Source organism: Tinamus guttatus, unplaced genomic scaffold, assembly GCF_059628265.1.
Source record: "Tinamus guttatus ecotype Peru unplaced genomic scaffold, ASM5962826v1 Tinamus_guttatus_pri_ptg000423l, whole genome shotgun sequence".
Lineage (NCBI taxonomy): Eukaryota > Metazoa > Chordata > Aves > Tinamiformes > Tinamidae > Tinamus > Tinamus guttatus.
In genome coordinates this window covers 4612877-4637275 of record NW_028288957.1, presented here as the reverse complement: position 1 = coordinate 4637275, position 24399 = coordinate 4612877, and the positions used below count along the sequence as shown (strand labels likewise).

Sequence of the window (24399 nt, the reverse complement as noted above, 5' to 3'; positions counted from 1 at the left end):
CAAGCCAAAAAGAGGCAGGCACGCTTCTGCAGACTCGCATCAGCAATTAGGAGGGAGCAAATTCTATTCCCACACAACATGCAGCTCTTAATGCTCTGTCAGCCCCAGCGAGCCAAGCTCCTTTTTTTTTTTTTTTTTTTTAATGGAAATTCTGTACGTTTCAGGAATAGCCGGCAGCCCATAAGCACAAAGGCACTTTTAAAGGCAGCGCAAACTCTGTGCGGCAGAACGGGGTAACTGCCCGCGCCGCGCTGTTAAGATCCGCCCTTTGGCTCAACATGAGGTGCCCGACTCGACTTTCGGGGCAGCTCTGCGATCGCGGAGGGCTCTTCCCGCCCGCACGAGGCTGCTCCGCCCGGGCAGGCTCCCAGCGAGGCTGCACCCACGGCCAGGCCGGGGCTCCCCGCGGAGCCCGCAGCGCCCCGGCTCCTCCGGAGCGCGACCCGAGCAGGAGGCGCTGCCCGCGGGGGCGGCCGCGCGGACGGCGCCGCCAGCGCCCACGCGAGCGGGCGGCTTCAGCGGGGCGGGTGCCCGTGCTCACCTGCGCGGCTCGGCCTTGCGGCGCGGCTCCAGCGCGGCGGCGGCGGCGGCGCGGCCGCGGGGCGGCTGCGGCGGGCGGCTTCAGCGGGGCATGGAGGAGGCGGCGGCCCGAGCGCGGCGCGGCGGGGAGCGGCGGCGCTGGCGGCGCGCGGGCCGCCCCGCATTTAAAGGCGCCCGCGGGCTCGGCCGTCCCCTCGCCCGCTCCCATGGCCGCGCGTCCCGGCCCGGGGCGTCGCAGCCCGCCCGCCCGCCCGCCCGCGTCACGGAGCCCGGCGGGGGCGGAGCGGGGCCGCGCGGCACCGCCCGCACGTGCGCCCGGGAGCCCGCGCCGCCCGCGGGGATGGGCCCGGGGCGGCCCCGCACGGGCTCCCGGGGCAGCGGCGCGCGGCGGGACACGCTCCTACCTGCGCCCGCAGGGAAGTGCGGCTCCCCAGCCCAGCCTCGCCATCCCACACAGCCCCATCCGTCCCGCCCGCACCTCAGCTCTTGGAGCCCGTCTCCCACGCGCTCCTGCTTCCAAGCAGCGCCCTTCCGAAAGGGCTTTCCACCGGTGGCTCCTTCAGCGTCCCCTTGCCAAAAGGCCTCTCCGCCTTTGGGCTACAGGCCGTGGCTCCCGCACGGAGCTAAGCCATCCCGGCCACCCTGAGCAGACCTGGAAAACACTGTAAAGCAACTGGGCTCTGCAAACAGCACCCAGGCATCACGGCCGAGCAGCAATCCGCCCCTGGGAAGGCCACGAGCGCGCGGGGATCGACGGTGGCTACTGCTGCTCCGCGGAGAAAACCAGCCAATTCCTGACCCACCGAGCCCTGCTTTTGTCACCTGTCCAAATGATGTATTAGGGGATACAAGCAGACACGCTGCACGGGCCAAAAAGCAGCAGCACTCGCAGGTCAGGGCAGAGAGGGCACAGAAGGGGAGCCGGCCCCCCGCTGCTCTCCCCACGGCCCTTCCTCAGCCTCTGGACGCGGGTATCCGTCTGGAGGTGCCGTTCCAGCAGCTCCTTCTCGGCGCCTTCCGATCTCTGCTCTGGGCCTAAGCTGCTCCCTTTAATAATAAATCAAACTCCTGCACAACCTGTGTTTCCCATGCTCGCGGACCAGGGCAAAATGACTTTCATTTTTTAAAGCTATGTTTCATTTTAACGAATGACAGCTGCTGTGTTAACCAAAGCCAGGCACGAAGTGAATGCACAAGTCGAGCACAGCCAAGCCTTAACCCACATACCTCCGTGATTCCTAACCCTCCTCCCCTCTCCCCCAGGCACACGGACAGCTCGGGCTCCAGCACTCTTCTCACCGTTTAACACCGCAATTCCAGCCGAGAGGAACCTTCAGGCTCACATCCCTCTCTGAAATAACGAGGAAGTTCCCCTCTTGAGCTGCTTCAGGGGATGCCTATTGCTTCTTGCCACCCAGACAAGTAATATGGCGCGCCAGGTTTCCCCTCCTCCCCCCTCTCCGTTGTGTTTACCTTCCTCAGGAAAATCATCTCTTTGGCCCTCCTTAGCAGTTACCTTTTAGCTCACAGTTCATTTCCTCACAAATCATTTAACTTAAAATACTATCAGCTCAAACCTCTGCATTTAATTTGTGGCTAAAAGTTGTTTTGGCATTAAAACGCCCGAGCTTCAAGTCGGTCTTTAAATATACCATCACCACATCAGCAATCTAAAACCCTAGCAAAACCGTGTCCAGGAGTCCTTCCACCAAGAGCCAAGCCGGCTGTCTCAGCCAAGATTTCCAACAAGTGCATCCTGCGTGCAGAGAAACACACGCGTGGGACAACATCCTTCTGTATCAGTGTTAGATGACACCAAGAGCAATACAGTTTCAGTCAGGAAGCCTCAGAGGCACGTAAGCATTTCAACAAAAAGAACTAAGTGCGGAGAGACTACAGGCATGCGTCTCCAAGAGGGTTTTTGTGTCATTTTACTTTGTTGACAAAACAGTCAATGCCAAGTCAACACTTCCCAACGTGGGCTCGGCCCAGAAAGCTCTCGTGCCTCCCAGTAACCTTCTTTGCTGTAACAAAATCAGTCGTGCATGTTCTCAACCCCCGACCAAAACCGCTCCGAGAGGCCGTGTTGCTTTTCCTTGTTTGTTTTGTTGCAGACAGGTACACCCTTCATTCTAGTTGCTGAACTCAATATAGTGAATTCCTCCACTACACGGTGAGCTAAATAAAAGAAGCCAGATGAGTCCGACAGCACTAACTCCTAACAACAACCCATGAAAAAGCAATCCAGTTGCTCCCATATTTGGGTTCCCTGCTTGTGGGCAAGCCCCAAGAAAATAGGTGTTTGTCCGTTCTTTTCACTGCCTTCCTGGGAAATCTAAACAGAGCAAAGTCCCGGCACAGCGTTACCTTGCTGTCTGGTTACTCCGAGTATACTGGAAGCGAGCTTACACTTACTGGCTTTTCAAACAAGATCAGCAGGTTCCACATTTTCCCACATTCCCGCCTAGGTTAGCAGCAAAACCCAGCAGGGAACAGGCAGCTGCCTTGTCAGACGACCTCCCTACAGGCGCTCATTCGTGACACGAGCCGAGCCCAGCCTGCTAAGGGCCGGGACACGAGCAGCGGGAGCCGCTCCGCGTCGCGGATCGCGCGCCAGGCCTGCCCGTTTCGGCCCTGCCGCTGCTCCCGCTCCCTGCGGCGGCCTCCTGCCCTGCCCGGCGGCCCGGAGCGGCCGCGCGGCTCGAGAGCCCTCTGCTGGAACCGCGGCCCGGCCCCGGGCATGGAACCGGAGACGAGGGGGAAAGGCATCGCAGCCAACGCGCGCTCCCCAGCTCGGAGCGCAGCCCTGCACGCCGCTTCCCCAAACCCCGCTCTGCGGGAGCGCTCCGCTTGGGACCGCTGCGTCCAGTGCCGGTGCCGGCATCGCGAGGCTGCCCACCGGGGCGACCCGAATAAAGCTCTTCTGGGCACAAGAGGCTGCAACCTGCACATTTATAGGCCTGCCTTTGCTAAATACCATTGTGATGGACACTGCATGGTCCTTATTCCCAACAGGGAATACAGAGGGTTTCCTTGGATTAGCCTCTCAAGGGCTGCATCTTTCTTAACTGGGTACCTTCTTTTGATACCTAGAAAAAGGCTAGGCAGGAACAACCAATAAGCTCCATTAAATTAACAAAGTACCCTGATCATGTTCCCCCTTCTATCATTTCATTTCTAAATTCCAGATTATTTTATGCCACATACAATCTAACATTGCATACCAAAAGTTTATTTTGCTTTGGGACTAACCTATATCTGTCACTCCGTTATCTATTCCGGGCCACCATAAAAATTTGCTTCCCCTTTCAAAGGATTAAATAACAGCACAATTGTTTACTGTTTTGGATTTCCACATTTCTCACTCTTTCTTGACTCTTTCATATAAATGCATCCCTAACAAAACATCTGAAGGAAACTCTGCCAAGTCAAATCTACCCAGAAATGTATGGTTTATAAACAAAGCTTTGAAGACATAATGATTTTTAAATGTTTTGTTTGGTAATTCCAATGGAACCAGACTATTTTAAAGCAAACAGCTGCTTCCCAGCAGCCCAGGCAACTCCGAAAGGTCTTTACCACTTCAAGGGAACGCGAAGTGCAAAGTCTCCTAGGAGAGGGGCAGAGCAAAACTAGATAAATTTGCAAAGTCCAATCCAAACCAAGGTGAAAAATAAATAAAGTCCAGCACATAAAGCAAAACCTCGGATTACATACGATCACAACAAAACCGGTCGCAGACGCTATTTACAAGGGGTGAGCACTATCCCTCCCTGCCAAGCAGCAGTGTCTTTGGGGCTACTGGGGGTGCTACATTTGCTTGGGAAGCAGCAAATAATGCAGGATAAATTGCTCCAAGAGCCATGGGACTTCAGGGGAAAAGCATCGCTGAGAGCTGGCTGCTCCCTCGTGCTCTTCCCGAGCCCGGCAGCTGCCGCAAGCTCAGGGAGAGGAGCAGGGAAGGGAGTCTGAATCGCAGCGACTCTTCACGAGGGAGGGGAGGGAAACCCCAGCTGAAAGTCCACCGAAAGCGATACAGCAATACACCCAATACACCGTACAGGATTGCAGCCCCCTCCCGTTCAACACCCGCAGATAAAAACCCTACCACACCCTGGCCAGCCCCGCCAATATTGCGGCCGCTGCTCCCAAGGCCGAGCAGATCAATAGCCGAATTGCGCGCAGGCCCCGCCAGCAAATTCCACGGAACCGCGCTCAGGAGAACCTGCCCACAAGACCTATTGCTGAAACCACCTCCCCAAGCGCTTCCTGCTGGTGCTCCTCGGGACGGCTCCAGCGAGCGGCCTCCACACAGGCATGGGAAAGAGGCAGCGCCGTGACGGGAAGGGTCGCTGGCAGTGTGCGGCTGCGGAGCATCCCCGATCCAGGAATGTGCAAGAACCGCTCGTACGTGAGGTAAAGGTGTGCCAAAGCAGCGTCTGCTACCGCAGGAACTAACGAGCTGAAGGCTTCTCCTCAACGTTTATGCAGCAAGAAGAGACCCCGGCCCAAGAGGACACCACGTGTATTGGATGGGACTCAGCGCACGACGCTGTATTGACGGACGCAGCGGGACAGCCTGTCCCAGCGGAGCTCCTTAAAACCCTGTCAGAGGGGAAGCTTGCAGTTTATGCTCACAAAACACCAGAATAAAATATTTCCTTTGGAGAATCTCACATAACATTTTACTAATGCAAACACACGGGGATTATCTCCCTCTCTCAGAGCCTTGAACTTTGTGCCTGCATTTCCCCCCACCACCATGGTCCCATCTGACACCTGAGGTCCTTCCTACCACATCAAGGACATCTGCCAGGCACCTCAGCAACCCTCTCCCGACATATAGCTTGGAACTGCCTGCAGCAGAGCCGCAGAGTCATCCTCCTGGGCACCCTTTTGCCTTCAGCTGCAATCTGAGGGACCGAAGAGCCACGCGGGGCAGCCCGCAGAGAGCCCGCGGATGGCCAAGTCCAGGTCAGACACACCAGCGGAGCAGGACGTGCAGAGCACAAGTCATCAGAAGGCTGTTTGCTCATCCCTCAGAGCCAGATCTTCTCAGTTCCCTCTCTCCCTCTTCTTCTCTTGCTTCCCGAGGTAAAATTCTGACTTCCTCATCACATGGAGCCCTCCTGCAGGGCTGACGGGGAGATTCAAAGCAACATTAACTGTTGCTGGAAATCACTTCAAAGGATGGTTTTTAGCCTCTTATATTAACAGCTGGAAGGAGGAAACTGCTTTGGATTTCATACTTACATCTGCTCCCCAAATCTTTGCTTGTTTCAGAAGCCAAATCTTAAGTCAAGCCTGCTTCTATTAAAAGGCTCCTGTGCACACCAGCACTCACACCCATTCCTTTCCACTTCCACACATATCTATCGCCCCACGTTCCAACTGGCAGCCGGAGCTGCCAGAAATAACCGCAAGAAAGGCTGCCACAACATCTCCGGCCAAGTTTTGAAAATCCAGGCACTTGACCCAGGCACCTCTGCTTGGAGTACTGTATCTGAAGTCCACTGGACCTCAGAGTCTGACCAGGCTTGTGTATCACAGATCCAACACCAAAAACTTCAGCACTTCTTTCTTTTTTTCTCATTAAACACCGCGCAGAAACAGCTGTCCTACAAATCTCTTAGCACATACTTCCAACAGTGCTCCGACATTCCTGCTCTATTGGCACTGGCTAGTGGCTATTTTTCATTCTTAATTCTTTGCCGCCCCCCTCCCCCTTTTTTTTTTTTTTTTTTTTTTTTTTTTTTTTTTTCTCCAATGACTAAGGTACAGTGAATTTGGAAACTGGGTCAAAATGTAATTACTACATTCCCATGCTTTGGGGGCAGGGAGGGAATAAAAGCAGGAAGGATGGGATGGGAGTCGTAAGGGAGAAGCAGCTCTGGCTGAAAGCCAGCGTTAGGTTTCCTGCGTTCTCACCTCCGCTCGCAGCTAAGGGCACCCGCCAGCCCTCTCCCAGTAAGTTATTTCCAAGGGTGTCAGGAAAGAGGCGACTTTGCCTTAACGCGGTGTCTCCTGGCCAGCCGCAGTGCCCTCCTGCCCTTGCACCCTGCCAGAGGACAGGAGCAGGTCTGGGATGAAGGGAACAACGCAGAGAGGGGAGAGCAGCCCCGGCCCCAGGCGGGTCACGGAGCCTCCGCATCCTCCAACACCCGGGAGTTCATCGGGCTCAGAAAGGGCCGTCCCCAACTGCCCACCGACCTCTCGGTACGCGGGCCCCACTTCCCACCAGCCTGCCTCTGAAAAGGTCTTTCCGCCTTCTGACACCAGCGTATGCCATTCCCTTGGTAGGGATATAAACAAAAGCACTCGCTGCATTTTTCCTCCCAACCCTAAATTAGCACTAATCAGCCCTTTATTTATTTATTGCCTGAGATCAACCTCATTAGAGGGTTCCTCTCCTGGTGTCATCAACGATTTCGTTGGCTGACAAAAGCTAAATTCCGTCTTCACGTGCAAACATTTTCCACAGGAGAAGGAAAATATTTACTGTCTGTTTAGACATGCCCTTTATTATTGTCACACTTAGCACAATCAATCACACTTTATCAAAGTGCTCATCTTCAGCATGCAGATGTAGGGTGATGACATGTTCAGGAGGCTTTCAAATATGGAAAAGCAGAAAATATATCCAAGATATATCCAGAAGATATATCCAAGATATATTTATCCCGTATTTTTCTGTCCAGGTGTCTCTGCCATCCACTGAGCCCACTGACACGCTTTCCCCGCCCCTCATGTGCTCCTTGGGAATGCAGTTATCCCAGAGCATGCCCCTTACTGCTCTGCTCCCAGCTTGGTTTTGCATAATTCCCGGAATATCCGTTCCGGCTCTGCAGTGTTTATTGGCGCTGCTCCCAATTAATAATTGCAGGTTACAGTCGTGTCGTTATGGCTGCAGATTAAGGCCTAAAAAAAATTCACCAGTTTCTCAGTGATACAGATGGATATAACCCCCTTCTTTTCCCAACACGGAGCACAGAGTTCATCTTGCTATCACAACGTTCCAGGGAGACGTTATGCTACTAATCTTAATGATTTTCACAGATCAAGAAGTTGGCTGAGCAAGACCATTTCCCACTGACAACAAACCACAACACTGATGTTATCCAAGGAGTAACTGTAATATGCTAGCACAGGCTAGACAGATCGTACACAGGATAAAAATGGATTTTCATGAAATCACTCTCTAATCATCCACACAGCATCTCTTAAGCAAGCAGGAACACAAGACAAGAAGGACAGGTTTCCACTGGATGCTTGTACCCATTCACGTGTGTTGTAAAGCACAGCGTATCACAGTCACTTGCAAAGACCCAAATCACGGGATTCAGAGGATTCTCCAGCTTCCAGGACTACCTACAAACTCCCCTGCATTAAACCAACAGAACCTGACTCACTCGTGCATCGCTCATGCCCTCCATTGACAAGGAACACTCAGAGGGAAGCGGCAAAGCCCGCAGCTCTGCCCCGAAGCCGCTGCATCCCTCCCCAGCGATCCCGACCCTCGGCAGCGTGGGACAGACCCACCTCCAGTCCCTCGACAGCACCAGCTGCTCCATGCAGTTGTGGCAGCAGGAGGGGAAACAGCGGCTCACGACAGCTCGCCACCTTCCACATTCGCTCCAGCTCAGCAAGTCCGAGCCCCACAAGCGCAGCCCTGGCTTGCAGGAACACTCCTTAACTTCAGGCCTGTTATGACATTTATTCTGGTCCCCTTCTCCCCTCCCCTCGCCACCCTCCCCCCAGCGAAAGGGATGAAAATAGTCTCCCTCTGTGACATTTTGCTCCATTTGACCACGGACTGCGGGAGCGTCCCCTCGAAAGCCGCTGAAAAAGGCACTGGGAGCAGCGACGCCAACCAGCGCCGGGGTGAGGGCAAGGTAGGGGCGACATCCCGTGCGCCGCAGCCTTCAGCGGAGGGTGCGGGGTCTGCAACGAACAGCAGCGAGTCACTACTATGCCGCGCTCGCGTGCGCCGTGTGCGTAAGCTGAGCCCTTCCCTCGCTGACACTGAAACTAATCCGAGTCAGCGAGCTGTCCAGGCTCCAAGCTGCTCGCCGCAGCGGGGCCCGCGGCCGCGCTCGCCTCCTCGCCGGCCGCTGGGAGCCCTTCTCCAAGCATGGGAGCTCGCCCCCCGCTCGCCTCGCTTGCCCTTTGCTCACCTAGCACTCCTCGCAACACCTTCCCCCAACAAGGCCGCTGGATTTATTCCCACCTAAGCCTTTCCCAAGGCCTGCCCTGGCTCCAAAAATGCGAGCAGTCAAGTTTTGGGCCGCTCGGAGGAGGCAGAGCCTCCCGGGGAAGGGAGAAGCGACGCAGGGGCCGTCCTGCCCGTGAGCAACCCCTACCCCGCAAGCCCTGAGCGTTGCTCCCCGGCAGCCCGTGGAGCCGCATGACCTCGCCGGGGCTCTCCCACAGCAGGTAACGCGCAGGCCAAGGGCGGCTTCGCCACGTGAGGTAACATACCCCGACTGCATCCGGCCCTTGGCAGGCAGGTTTGCGCACTAGGAGGGAGGCCGAGAGAGGCCTCACATCCAAGGGGCGACCGAGAGCCCAGGCCTTGCCCCAGTCCCGTGATTTACGCAAGCAGGGAAGCTCCCTGCCCTCTCAGGGCTCATCCACGAGCTACACCGTGCTCTCCCCTTCTTAGGGACGATGACAACGCCACTTGCCTTACTATTAATGACGCTCCTATTGGCATTCAGCAGGTGGTGGGCTCAAAAACCAAGGTTTAACCACCTGGCCAGAACATGGCTGGGGGTGCCCCACACGAGACGCGTGCCGCAGACACTGCCACGGGCTTTCAGAGGACATGGCCTCGCCACGGCCATCACCTCTGCCAGGACGGGGCACGGCGCGCTGCCTCCTCCACCACAGACCATCACCCACTGTACTCGAGCAAGGAAAGCCATTCCCAACACAGCAAATCTTCTGGAAACTGCTCAGCTACAGCAGGAATCAACTGCAATGACTGTAGTACTTGTTTTAAAGCTGCTGTAAGTGAGGGGAGCTGGGGCGAGAACTCCAGCATTTGGATACGAGTGCACGGAACTCGCCAGCACGCAGCTCTGACCAAAACTCTGCTGTGCAAAGAGAGTCAGGGACAGGGTCCGCTCCATAATGTTTATCACCCAGGTAGACCAGGTGCACCAAAAAATCCATTACAGATGAAAGTGGAAAGAAGAATTAACTTACTCATCATCTATAGCAAGGATGGAATGACACCAGGTTTCATCCCACTTCAGTGCCTTGCCCAGTCTGCTCTCCAATACATAAAGCTTGGGTTCCAGCAACAGAAATGCTTTATTAACTTCCAGTTAGAAGAGAGTTCCCTTCCATAATTAACTTCTCATAACACTTATGAGAAGTTCTTCAACTTCTTGCAACTTTTTTTTCTGGGAGTTTTGGGAAATATGGAGAACAAGCTGTAAAACCCAAAAAGCTTCGATATAAAGAATGGTAAAAAGTCATACATAAAATGTTCACAGCAGCAGCACATTCGCTGTGTAATGTGGAAAATATTTCCTGTTTTTTGACCCCTGAAGTTAACCACTGGTTGTGAGTAGTTTCTATAGGAAAAGTTTTAGTGGTTCAGACATAGGGATACAAGCCCTTTTATTTACAGAGCCACACAACACTGGTTCCCTCAACGGCAGCAGAAGCAGAAAAGGAGATGGCTTTTGTGTCTGCCAGGCAGCAGCAGATGGGGAAAAGCCCCTTCTCTCCATCACAGGGCCCCTCGCTGCATCTTCAAGCCTGTCTGTCTGTCCCAGGGGATCTGGCACTTTTGGTGTCTCTCTCCCCCATACAGATGACAGTCTCGATGCTCCCATTTCTGTGGTTTGTTAGACCAGCTGCCACGCACGTCCTCTGAGCCCTTCCAGCTCCCTTTCAAGCCTCAAGGCAAAGACTCCCCACCAGCATTTCTTATGTCTCAAAGCCTAGTTACGCAGTAGAGCTTAACTGGTACTTCACAGTTCCCTCAGACCTAAGGCAGCCCTCAACATGCATGGCCTTCAACAAGGTTTCTCCCAGCCCCACCACTACGTAGCCAACTACCACCAGCCAGCTTCAAGCTCTCCAAGTAACCTGCCGAACTTACCAACATAGCAATAACTGAGGAATACAAGTCCTGGTGCCAAAATCCAGACAGCCTGGTGTTAAGGGAGAGCTCTAGCAAAACAAGAGCTCCACAGCCAGAGGGGACTGAGCACAGACTGCACCATTTCCAGTGTTTTATGGATCCATGTTTATGGCGGAAGAGATACCATCTATCCTCCCGCAGCCAGCTCGGATGCAATGTGCTCCAGTATATTCTGCTTTACGAAACACAAACTCGTCTGTGTTTTCAGATTCTATCCAAATGAAGCTGGTACTGCCAAACTACCTGTTAACATACAGACCTGAGACACTTGAATGCGTAACCACAGCCTGATTCCGAGTCTGTCAGATTATTCATTTATTATTATTATTATTTGGAAAGCTGCAATGGCACCCTTAGGTTAACTTTTACTTAGGAAGAAAGCCAAGGCAATACTGTTACCCGTTCCAAGAACACCTAATAAAGAACTGCTCAGCTCAAATGCAAAAGGAAAAAAAAAAAAAAAGAGAGAGAGAGAGAAAAAGCATGTTAGAAGAATGCAGGTCAAAATTCAGTCGTTATCTCTCCTTTAAGACAGAACAGATTGTAATGATTTAGGTAGGTTTGAAAAACAAAACAAAACAAAAAACACTTACTTGTTGATATCATTAAAACTCTGCTTGGAAGAAATAATATTCCCAGTTCAGTCTGCAGCCGTCACAGAAACCAAGAGAATTTGTAATGCTTTGACTCCATGGAAATTAATACCCAGGTAGGGGAGGGTGCTTTAAAACAAAGCTGTTTTTAACTTCATATTAAACTGTACAGTTCTGCCTGCTACTGCTGGAACAGAAACAAGTCACAGGGTATACTGGAGCACCCTATAGCAGACAACACTGAGGAGGTATCTTTAAAGATGCATCACAGACAGAGACACAAAGGCCAAGCCAAAGCCGATCCCTTCTCCTGCGAACCTGTTTTGTAGCCCAGGACACTCAAAACCTGCTGCTGCTGAGGCCGGAATCAACCACACCCAGCAGGTAGGTGTGAGGCCAAGTCTATCATGGAGAGGGGGGTTGAAAGCCAAAGCAGATCTGCTCGCAGAGCTGTTCTCCTGTCTCTTACACGAGGTCTAGACATTGTTACCAGCATCCCTACTGCACCCGCAAGCGCCAGGAAGAGAAGAGGTCCCAGTCTCTCTCTTACCAAGAAATATCTCTCTTGCACCACCAGAGCTGCTGCAGACACCGGTTGGTTGCTGCTGCCTGGAGGCCTGTCCAGCCCCGTGCTGTGCCCACCCCCAGGCTCCCGCCTCCCAGGCCCTCTTTGAGAAGAGGAAACACCACATTCTCCTAGAGATATCCCACTTCAGTCCCAAGTCCTCTCTTTTTTTTTTTTTTCCCCTCTCTCTTCCAGGCATTTCGAAATAAGTTTTTTTTTTTTTTTTTTTAAATAGATACACCTCTCCCATCTTTTCCGCTTGTTACAGGTGTTGAGGTAACACTAAGAATTGCTTTAGATACAGCATTAACTCCACATGTTTTACAACCGTTTATTTATATATGCCCTGTCTAGAATGACTGTTTGTACCACGTGGCTTCTGAAACTATTTTACGCATCTAACTTTCCCTTTAAGGGAAGGGATTGTCAAGAGCTCTCATGAGGGCCCTGACGCTGTTCCTGCTGGGTCAGAAACTGTCCAAGTGACCTCAAAGGGGGCAGAGTTAGGCCAAAGGTAGCCCTAAGGGAGGAGAGAAAGCATGGATGCAAATCCCTAACACCTCTTAATTAACAGTGCTCAGCAAAGGAGGAGAAATGGCTTTTCAAGGAAACGGACACAAGAGGAGCAGGGTACCGGCCCCGGCCCCTCAGAAACAACAAGCCCTGTTGCCTAGAGCGCCTGCTCCGGTGCCCGCAGACACCTGTGACTTGTATTTATAGACGGGTGTTGTCCTCAGCGCCCTGGCTCTTGTATTATGTTGCAGGCATTGCTTCCCCGCGCTGCCGTTACCTCAGATTACACGCAGGCAGCGCAACGTGATGGAAAACGACACTCTCGCCCGCGAGCGTGCTGCCCCGGCGCTGCCAGTTACCCCTTCTCCGCTCCGTCCTGCTGCCTGGGGCCTCAGTCTCCCAGTCTCTAACACCGGGATAAAGACTCTGAACTCTTTTTACGAAGTCCTTGGAGAAGCGCAGAAGAAAGGAATTTATTTCTGGGGATTACTGATAGGGAGGAAGTGCAGTAACTCGCCCCTCTCCCTCACTTTACCCAAAGGACCAGGGATTCGCTCAGCAGTGACTGACATACCACTCACTTGCCCAAACTGCTCTAGTTCCTTGCACTTTCCTATGCCCCAAATTCCACATATAAGGCACGTTACCCGTTGAGCACCAACAGCAACAGAGATGCACCATCCAGTTATGTGCTGGAATAATGGTTGCTGTAGCTTTTCTTCCAAGGAAGAGACGCAGGAGACCTACAGCTAACCATACACGACACAGAGTATCCCAGGCCTATATTTCACATGATAACACACCACGTCGCCAATGCTACAAAAGATCCGTAAGAGCACACAATTTAAGCAGAAAATGTTTGCAAAAAATTTAAGCACCTTCTTATATAACAGATTTCTAAGGCTTATTTCACACTCAAGAAACAAGAAGGCTGTTCGAGATGCTTCACACTCCTGCGCAGGCAGAAAATTAGCTAGAAAGTCCTGCTTTGTAAGCCATTTTGCCATATTTCCCCCCAAAAATTAGCAGAACGCTTGCAGGGTCATGTATTAAAAATCATTATATTTAGCCCTGTAGTATTTCTTCTTACACTTGAGCAATCAACTAAAGATGCCAAAACTCCAAACATGAGGGAATTTATCTGTGACACAGAGACATAAAAAGGCCATTTCTTTTCTCAGCTGATACCCAGTTGGCACATTTATTTGTGGAATTGTCATTAAAATGCTGTTATGTGCCACAAATACCGCTGGCTGAAATAGCCCAGATGCCAAAAATAGGTTTCATTTTTGTAAAGCCAAGAAACTTCACCAGTGCTACTCTCAGCCTGCCTGAGCATTGCTGAAAGGCCACCAAAACCAAGAACTCCAAAATGGACCCTAGAGATCATTTTAACAGGGTCTTTCTCCTCCTTTCCTGCCTTGTAAAGCAGTGAAATTTAACTCAGGTTAGTAAATATTATAGTATTATCTTTGAGCCTGAGCTGGTACCCAGTGAAGTGGGGCAATTCACTTCTCCTGACATCACCCAAAATTCTTCCAGCTAATTCGGACAAGCATCTCCATTGAAATACCTGGCATATTTTTTTGAAATAACCATCCTGAGAGTTCAGATATCCCCTCTTACTTGAGGTTGAACAGCAAGGCATTTTCAGAGGTGATTTTGTGGCTGACTGGACCTCCTTTAGCAGTCTGCCCAGGTCTCCATTTGTTGACCTTGAGATCATGGTACAAAGCTTCGGTGATGGAGCAAGGATCCTGCCTCTGGAAGGAGGATAGGAACAGGCAGCAGTTATGGAGCCCTGCTGCACACATGGATGGCTCACCTTACTTTTGATTTTGAAGCAGGACAAAAAAAAGCATTAAAAATAGCAGTCATCTTTTTTAACATGAAGAGCAACCTACCTAAATAACAAGCTGGAATAAACGAAGAAAAATAATTTTAAATTTGGATGGTAAAGTCACACATATTTTAGTGGGAATGCTGCCTGAGAAAGTCCTTCAAGTCCTTTGTGCACAAAGAAAGAGGAATCCTTCTGCTGAGGTAGGATGGCACAAAAGATGCTGCGCACGAAGCTTCCTAGTAGAACTTCAGTCAACGCTATAGCCAGGACTCCCATTCCATCCTGTCCACGGAGCTTGAGGGCTCTGCCATCCTTTCCATCTTCGGAGCTCTTGATCTACCTCTGCTTTGCTCGCTGGCACATGGTGATTCTTCTGAATCTGCTCTCCCAGCCATGAACATCCTTCCCACATCTCTGCCGCGCTTTAGCTACCTGCGTTTCTTGGTCTCTTTAATGAGTTACTCAGTGTTTATCCACCATTGCATCTGCTTGGATTGTATTGGAGCAACAGCCAGTGGTTTGTGGCGGATGTTGTGTGAACCCTCTCAAACGACTCGCCTGGGCGTCCCGCTAGTTTCTTGGGCACTGCTATACCCTCCTGAACAGTAACTCTAGCCAACAAAAGTCATCTTCATTTCAAGCTAAAATCAGAGCAGATGAACATTATCCCTTTAAGTTTTCTAGTTTTACTGAATACCAGCAAGCAGGAAGAATGAATTACAACCATTGCAACATATCTAATTTTATCTATGACCCTATGACACACTCATGTTTGCAAATCAGATGAGTGAGAACACAAACAGCTACAAGACAATGATACAAAGTAAAATCTAAACATGTTTGTCACATTCCCTTGTGTAAATACATTTGCTATATGTTTATAAATTCACCTTGCAACCAAAAGCTTTAGATTAGGATTCAGTAGAACTTCTGAGTGTACAGAGGCTTTAATCTGTTTGAACATACTTTCCTTAACAAAACAGACAAAAACCCCTAACTATTCTGCCCTATCCCTAGATAATTCAAGAAAAACTGCATCACCACCACCTATATTGAGCCTTTGCACTGAGATTGGTAACTACAAGCAAATTACTAAACTTCTGTGTCTCAGCATCCCTGACAAAAGTCAAGTCCTCTCATAACCTGCCACAAAGTGTTATTATAAAGTGTTATTAACCCGAAATACTAGCAAAGCTTTATAAGCATGAAAAGTGGCAGTTAAACAATCCGAAGGAAGTTTGCTGCAGCGGGACGGGATGATTCTTGCTTTTTTCCAGAGAGCAAGAACCCCCCATGTCTCAGCCACCACTCTACAAGAGCAGCACTGCAACTGCACTGGGAGCTGACAACAGCCATCCCACGTCTTGCAGAGGTGGTAGCCCTGGAGATATCCTCTCCCACATGTCATGAAGTCATCTGAAACTATTCAGAGCTCTTCTAAAAAGGAAAAGAAAACCTGGGCAGCTCTTAGCAAGTGTCCTTTCATGCCAGTCATCCCCCTGCATATCTGTTTTCTGTATTGCACTAAGTATCAGACAGACTTTACAAGACAAGTAGGTTTGAGCTAAAACGGAGAGATGTTTTCTCTCAAAATTCCAGCATGACCGGGAGGCCCGGTTTATGACAGGGCAGCCCTTGCTCTTTCGAGTCAGTCTGATCACGCCTGTTGCCGCCACCCAATGTCACAAGCATGACCTAACACCCATCAAGCAGTTAACCTTCTCCAAAGGCAGTTTTGACCACCACCAAAATCAGCTCTTCCAAGGGGCTCTGTTAAGAGAGAGCACTGAAGCCAGCTCCCAAGGACTTCAGCAAAAGAGACTGCACAGGTCTTATCCCATGCGCAATGGCATAACCCCGGACTCGCAATCCCCCACAGATGACCGCATTGCAGCTGTATAAATTCTTCCAGTTGAGTCCCAGGTGGCTGCAGTTTTCCTGGCTGCTGACACCGCCTTCGTGCATCTCCCCAGAATAGGCTGCATTCTGGCAGCAAGCAGAAATTTCTGACTTTTGTAACCAAAGCAGCTGGGCAGGTGTAATACTTTAAGAACAAATTTATTTTGTGACCAAGCATTCCAGAAAGTGTTTAAACAACCTGTCTTGGCGTTAACGCATAAGCTGACAGTGACAGGCAGCATTTGATCATCCTCTCCTCTTGCCTGGGAACACCGTATCACTCCCAGTTTTCATTCCCAAATAATACATCAACAGTGACTTAATGATGGAGACAAAGACAACAAGAGTTTTCCAACCCTAACAGGCTGCAACTCCTCCTCCAACTCACTGCTTCAAAGCTTCTGCTGACATTTACACACCCGCTTTGAGTGCTGCTCACAGGGTCAGAAAGCAGATCAAAAACACAACCTGGGATGTGAAAAAGCAAGCTTTGCTTTCTCTGCTGTGGCATCCTAGCAGAAACATAGGTGGATATATTTGGCAGTATAACATATGGCAGAAAAAAAAAAAAATATATATATATATATATATATCTCCCCATTTGACTATTCGTTCCTGTAGTGATTATTTAAAAGTCCATACGATGTTTCTCAGGGAACAGGTAACCTGCACACCAGATACTTCAAACAAGATGCTATTTGCTCGCAACCTAACAGCTACGTTACCTCTCTCTGCTAGCAGCCCCAGGAGCATGAAGCTCCTACTTCCAACCATTTGCAAATAATGCTCAAGCAGGCTCAAAGCGAGGCCCACCACGGCCTCATGGTGCTTTGCCAGGCCCTGCTCTGCGGAAAATCTCCATGCAAGGAGCCACCGCCTGCCCGGCGGGGATGCCTCAGGCAGGAGGGAAGGGCAGTCCCGGCACGGCGCTAGGACAGAGCAAGGCCACCAAGGGCCACCCCAACACCGGGCCCATGTGGGCCCCAGTTGGTGCCAGGGAGACGGCAGGCGCCCCAGGGACAGCATGGGGCTGCCATGGTGCCACCTCTCCCCTCCAGCACCACGGCCAGCGCCTGGCAGGGCCCGGGGCTGGGGTCAGGCTGTGCTGGTGCCACCCTCCTGGGCCAAGCGGGCAGCTCCAAATCCAGACTAAAGGCACCGTAACTTGCGAACGCAGTGGTTAACATGCAAGTTACAGCAGGGCGGTGTCCCTCATCTTGGGGCATTAAGTTATGGTGTTTCTTGCATTTGTTCGCAGTTTCGTCGAACCGTCCTAAAGGCTGAATGGCATTTAACAGGCCTATGATATTTACAGGCCTTGGAATAAATTTATATTTATTATCGCTCCTAGGCCTTTCATGTGTACGTGCCAACAGCTCCATTTAACGACAAACACTATCAACATGGGAAGAATCGTGACTATTGAAGCTAATAAATCAAAATCATCACATTAAGCTTTAGGCTTCTTTCCGTTTTAATGAGATTTGAGATTATTGTGCATGTTGCACAGAGATTGGGAGTTCATTTACTTGAACCACAAAAGGAAAAAGTAGACTCACTATGTATGCTTTAGAAAAAGGGCATTCCTGAATGCATTTGGCTGTAAATCAACCAACACAATTGCCAGGAAATTCTCCCAGTGCTTCAAGAAAACAGCGCATGATGCCCCCATCAAGTGTTAATCCTGTATTTACACACGAGTCCCATCTTACTCCCAAGAGCAGTTACAATGTCTTCATCACTTACATACATTCAAAGTTAACTCTGAGTTAAAAGCAGAAAGCAAAACTAGTCATTAGCATTGAAAATCACTTTTGCAACTGCATTTTTACATTCTGTCTCCACGTTGTGTTGCATGTCCATGTTAGAAGATGCTCCTTGCTGAAAGCCATCTCCTGCACAGCGCTTTGGCCTTCCTAGCCCCTGCGACTGCTAATTCCCTGGTGAGCTTTGCAGTTCTTGCCCCGAAACATCAGATAATCCTGCAGCTGAGCTCCCCAAGTTCCTGTAGGCAGCTTCCAGCGCAGCGACTCCGCATTGACCACCCTTGTGCATGCCCAGCCTTGGCAGAACAACATTCCTAGCGGCACCGTTTCCGTCCCCTCTTTGCTCCCAAGCTGAACAGCTCGGGAGAACAAGGTCAGCACGTGGAGAGGCCAGGCAGAGCCTGTCCCACGTGGGCACCAGCTGCCCGGCTGGCATTGCCCCGTGGCCAAGCGCGGCGCCCGTGCGTGCCAGCTCTTCCCTTGCCGTGCTGGTGACGTGACTACCTAATGATAGGCACTCACGCTCGGAATCCCACGGCAGGACTAAAATAAGCCCGGGGCATGACTAAATGTGAAGTGCTGTCTATTTTGGCAGGGGCATTGCTCTGTAATCCATATGCATTCAGGAACCACTCCCCCCGCCCCTCCCCCCCCCCAAAAAAAAAAAAAACCAAACAAACAGCGTGACCCACATCCCCTTTCAGCTCCTCACCTCCACCAGCAGCACATCTTCACCCACGCAGCTCTGCGGAGCGAGCAAGCCCAGGGCCTTTGGAAGCCTCCTCGCGCAGCACAGAGGCCTGCCGGGGCAGGGGAATACAATCCGCAGCCCCGGCACCACGGAATCCAAACTGGGTGGGAAGGGAGAGGAGCGGGCAGAGGAGAGCCCGTGCACTCCCTCCACGCTGCCTTTGAGGCGCGGAGTTGGAACTTAGCTAAACAGGAGACAACTCGAGGCTCTGCCCCGGGAAGCTCCACCGAGCTCATCGCCACAGGCCGATCCCACCCTGCAGGAAATGGGCATTCCTGCTCTGCTGACCACTGTCTTTATTATCCCACCTGTGCTCCAAACATGCTGCGATGAAATCCTGTTCCCACAGCCCCTTTAAGGGGCTCTCTCCCGTAGCTTGATACGCTGACTTCATCTGCAGGGTCACAGGGGCATGGCGAGAGGGACACGGGCAGCCAAGACTTCTCCTTGGAGAAGGGAACACTCCAAAACAGTCAGTAAATAAGACAACAACACGGCTCATATCAATAAACATTCCCTTTTTTAAGCAGTGGAATAAGCCGTGTTTCCTCCCAAGCAACACCCAGCAGGCCAAGTAGCTGGCAGCACCCTCTAAAATGCTCTCACCAGCTAATCATTTAGTTTCAGGGAAACCATCAGCCCTCTGGCTATCGTTAGCACCTCAGAGCTTTCCTAAACTCTTGCACAGACAGGAACGAGGAAAGCATCACATAATCCACATCAGGAATCCAAGAGGAATGCCATAAGTGTGAGCTGAAAAGGCAACATTAGCACAAACCCCCTGGACAGCTTTGGCAGAGAAAACAGAGTAGTGGAAGCAGGACTGCATCCGATGTGCTCCGCCGCGGGCAGGGAGCTCATTCATGCACTGGACACTTAGCTCTTGGTATTCTCAGGGTTCAAAAACACGACCTAGACACCAGCCACATGCAAAGAGTGGAGAAAAGGCTTTAAACTGGGCGAGCAGACTGTTCAGCCAACTCATTTCACAGTTTGGTTTCATAAACCAGAGGTGGTCTTGCTCATATCCTAACAGGAGGTGCTGCTGAAACGTGCACACACCTGTGTATATATATGTATATATATATAGACTCATGCTTTCATGAGTACGAACAACAACATAAAGGAAGAAACTGTTCCTCTGTGAAGCTGCATGCAGTTTATTAAAACTGTGCTTGAAAGCAGTTCAGTGCTAATCTCCACCTCCAGTAGAACCCCATGTCTCAAACGTATATATTAGGTCACAAACATTAATCAACTTTTGCTTTTAGTCTCCTCGTCAGGCAGACAAGTAGCAAAGGCCCCAGTTGAACAGCCTGAAAGAAGCAGACACTGAGGTCATGCGGCGCATCTAAGCTCAACAAAGCCCAAAGGTAAGGTCCAGTTGCACACTCTAGTAGCTGCTCTACTATTTTTTTTTTTTTTAGAACATCAAAAATCAATAGGCTTTGAAGACAGTACATATTCATTTCTACTAATGAATAAATCAGACCACTGAAAACATCTCAGATGGCATCTCTGATAGCACCAGGCGTCTTGATCAATATTTGGTCTCCGCGCTGCAGCAAACTCAATTTTGGAAGCTTTTGACTCAAAAGCACTTTCCTCCAGGACAAAGACTCCAGGCCATCACCTAAATCCAAATATCACCACATCATATTCTCGCTTTGAGCCCTGACTCCTTGCAATCCCTATGGCTAACAGGGTTTGCCGCAGCAGAGCCGAGACGCCAATTCTGCAAAACTCTGCTCCTTCAGGGCAAAAACACAAATAAAGCCTGACTGTACAGGTCTTCACAAAGCACAGCACCACGTTGCTCTGAAACACTTCTGCCTTCGTACCTCCATAAAAGCTTCACTGCATGTAAAGCTTTTCTTTCAGACTTTACTCCTTACCTCCGGACAAGTGTGTCTGCAGACTCCCTCCTCCAGCGCACACACAAGCTCACCTGCGCTGTGAGCGAATGTCTTCTCTGAACAACACCTCACTTCTTCCTCTTTTAACTCATCCTTCTGTCTCCAGGTATGGACCTTTCCCCAAATAAAACGTACCTTAGACAAAGGCTGCTGTTTAGAACAAGTCCCTACCTACTGCCTTTCTAATTTGGGCTGGTCATCCAGCTTAGTTGTGCTCTTTCTTGTTGCCCACTCTTCCATGGCCTTTATTGATATGGCTGATAACATGGAAACGCGACTAGCCCAGGCTACTTGCACTTCTTGTCCAGATGACATTTTCATTAAAAACTTATTGTGTTATTACATATCACTACTATGCCTGTTAATCTTGGAAGACAGGTCTATTTTCTTATAAACACACTGTTCTTTTCTATATTTTAGGCCGTTTCTCTAAATCATAGAAATTTCTAAGTATTATACCCTCCTCAAATACTCATCTCCCAAATACCAGTAGATAAATGAAGGCCAACCATACGGCAATAGCTCCACCCAGTGGCTTCAGGAAATATTCTGAAGAGCTATGAAATTTGAGGACCTCGGCATTTATTGGGGATGCACCTTGTGATGTTTGCTTGGAGAGATTTTTCTCAGAAGCAATAAGGTACTGGAATGGCTGCTGTTTCAGTGATTCAGGTTCATTCCCCTGAGACAAAAAGTTTGGAGAAGGAGCCACATGTAAGTGAAATTGTAAGCTTTGTTATATACTTAGACCAAAAAGCCATGTTACGTTGTACCTAACTCTTCTCACCTTGCATGATTCCGTGTCTGAAAGATTTTCCACAGAATCCAGCACTTATCATTCAAGAGCCTAAGCCCAAACTACAGTCAGAGCAGTATGATCTGTAGCTCTAAGGAGATTTGGTTTGTTTTTAACTCCCCTTAGTGGCCTCCTGATCCAAAGTTCTACAGAAAACTCACGAGGGCAAGAAATAAGTGATATCTAATCTAAAAATAACTCAGAAAATAGGCAGGAATGGACAAGTTCATGCATTGTACTAATGTGTAAGAGGACACAAAATTTGCCGTTTGTATCAGCTGTTTCCAGCATGCTTCTGAGCACAGGTGACCTTAACCACTCTCACCCAAAGAGAATCAGAGGAATGTGTTACTTCCCAGATGTCAATGGTTTTGCCTGTGCTCTGTCCTGTTCCTTTTTACCATGGGACTGTATTATCCTTTGAGACCAGTCTTGTTTGGGCATGGATTCAAATCCTCGCCAGCCAGAGTCGAAATCAGGAGTCCCAACCCAAGGGCTGCTTAGATCACACCTCGCATTTCAGTAAGTCCTGGCTGTTACTTGAAACCATAGTCCCAAGGGACACACGGAGCAGGAAGACTTTTGGCACCGTCAGTGTTTCGGCTGCGCTCCGTGGTCGCGGGAAGCCACCTCTGCATAAGTGGAACCAGCCTCAGTCTGTGGTGACATTTCTGTTTCAAGGCCTGGACGTGATCAGCGGGACATCATCCCTCTCCGAGGGTTCAATTTCCACTGAGGTTATCCAGTTCTTTTCCCACTGAACGCACACACTTTTTTTAGCGAGACAGCAATCCCAGCCTTCTTATGCTGCTCTACTTTCTATAATGTACCTAGGGCAAAGGGTTATCTCTCTGATTCTTTTTATGGGTGATGTAACACGTCAAAGGAGGATCACTGTTAGACTAAAATCCTCCCAGGTGCCTTATAATTACAAGGCAACACTCTGTGCTGTAGCAATCAAACAAGACAAGTTTATTACTAGCTCTATTTCAGCCAACAAATTTAAAAACAATAATAAAAGAGTGACAGTTGTATGAAATTATACACCCTTGTTATAGAAAGAACTAGCACAACCTCATCTCAAAAGGGATTTAGGTGCTTAATTGCCTCTGCGACCAATTGAAACATTCAAAATTCTTGCACCTGTGAATATAAGTGTAGATTTAACAATGAAATATTCTCTTACTTAGGGAAAAACTATTTAAAAAGCCAACTGTAATTAAATGCTGACAGGCCTCCAAGCTAAAACCTCTTGTAACAGTAGCATAAAAAATGCGTCCCACTGTTAACACCGCATTTTACACTCTGCAGGGAGCAGAGTTCCTTTTCTCCTGTGATATTACCCCTGCAAGGCACAACCTGGGAGCCTAATCCTGCTTTTCTTTAGGCTCAGTGGGCTACACAGGTTCTTCCCATAACACATGTTCCCACCAGCCTGCAGCCTCGGGCAGCCTCGCCCAGCGCGCAGCAAACACGCCGGAATACATTGGTGCTACAGAACCGGCAAGTGTTTCCTCTCCTCATCACACAAGCACGAGCTCAAAGCGCCCCACCAAAAAGAAAAGGACAAAATATCCAAGTTAAGGACAAAATATCCAAGTTAAGGGTGCAGCCGAGGCATACCTTGGGTATAGGTCACACGGAAAGCAACGGCCCTGGCTGCTGCCCTGCATTTGATCCTTTACCTGTGACGCACTTGCGCTCCCTCTTTGTACAAGTGCGCTGAAGCCACCTTTCACCTTCACAGCGGCAGGCGTTGGCAGGGTGCAAGAGCCTCAGGTACTGCCAGCCACACCAGGAGCTGCGCGAGTGCCTAGGACAAACGAAATACATTATTTATCTTGTGCCCAGAGGCCCCCTGAGATGGCCCTGGGCCAAACTGCAGAGAAAGGACCAGGAAGCAGTCAGCAGCTGTCTGAGCCAAACTGCAGGTGGAAGCTGGGCTCACTCAGGCACCCGCAGGCTCTGCCGGAGGTGGCTTCTAGGGCAGCTTATCACGGAGCAGAACGAGGCTGTTGTGCTCTGTGGCCAAGGTAAGCGGCTGGGGGACTTTATGGAGGCGGTTAGATGACTGCTCTGTCACAAGCAGCGGGCGCCTCCTCCTGCCTGTCCTCACCCACGCAGCAAGTAACCTCTCTCCACGAGCAGGAAAGGGGCAATCAGTGCCATCAGGAGAGGCCTGTGCCTCTCACTATCAGCACTGACCAGGGAGACCAAGGTTATTTTGGCAGCCACAAGCCCTGGAAGAAGGGGGAAATAAAAATACAACAGGTTTCAATACTGCAGTAGCCAACTACTACTCCACAAAACAAAACCCCTGCCACTGTACAAAACCGTTCAGCCTGCAGCCGTGCCTGGAAATCCAGGAGCTGAGCACCACGAGCAGCCTCCGGAAGGACCAGAAGGGCAGCAGGCGAGGGAAGGGTTTTCGGGGAGCGTGCCGAGGCCCCGTGACACGCACTGCTCATCCGTAGCCCAGGACGGAGGCATCTTGGATATGTTCAGAGAGTCTTTGTACATAAGAAACCCCAAAGCCAAACCCCACGTAGTAAGAGATTACAGGAAAGGCAACCATGAGAGAGCATAAACCAAAACCATAATTAGCTGCTGCGATTACCGAGTGCTAAACTCGGCTCTGTGCGGTTACAGATCAGGAATTCATGCTTAAAGTCACTGATTGACTACAAACTCTGCCTGCCTGGAGGCTGCAAGCACATTAAAAAAAAATAAAACAACAAAAAAAACCACAGTACTTAGCAGCTTCCTTAAAAAACACATTTTCAACTGACCTAATGGGTGCTGCTGAACAGGGGGCATTTTGGAAAGCCCAAGTGACTTTGCCTGATGGGCTCGCACAGGAGCTGCGCTCACTTGGAAACCTAAGCGTCACCTCCAAAACTGAGCCAGAGTTGGGGCAGAGAGGTATCGAGTCGATCGGGTGACATCCTCTGACCATGGGGTGACACGGGATTAAGTCAAATCACACGCTACGCTTGAAAGGACTAAAAGAATTATCCTAGTCTGTGCTGGATTAGGTGGAATGGGAAAGAAAATTGCAAAT

The 24399-nt window shown here is 50.3% G+C and overlaps 1 protein-coding gene across 1 annotated transcript in view; it reads right to left on the bottom strand.

Annotated features, from left to right (window-relative positions):
• Positions 1-18607, bottom strand: part of SLC4A4 (solute carrier family 4 member 4) — a 142828-nt gene extending 124221 nt beyond the window's left edge. The window contains exon 1 of the mRNA XM_088531675.1: positions 18588-18607. Within this exon, the coding sequence (XP_088387801.1) occupies positions 18588-18604 (17 nt within the window). The 5' untranslated portion in view covers positions 18605-18607. The remainder of the gene's footprint in view (positions 1-18587) is intronic.
• Positions 18608-24399: the final 5792 nt, after the last annotated feature.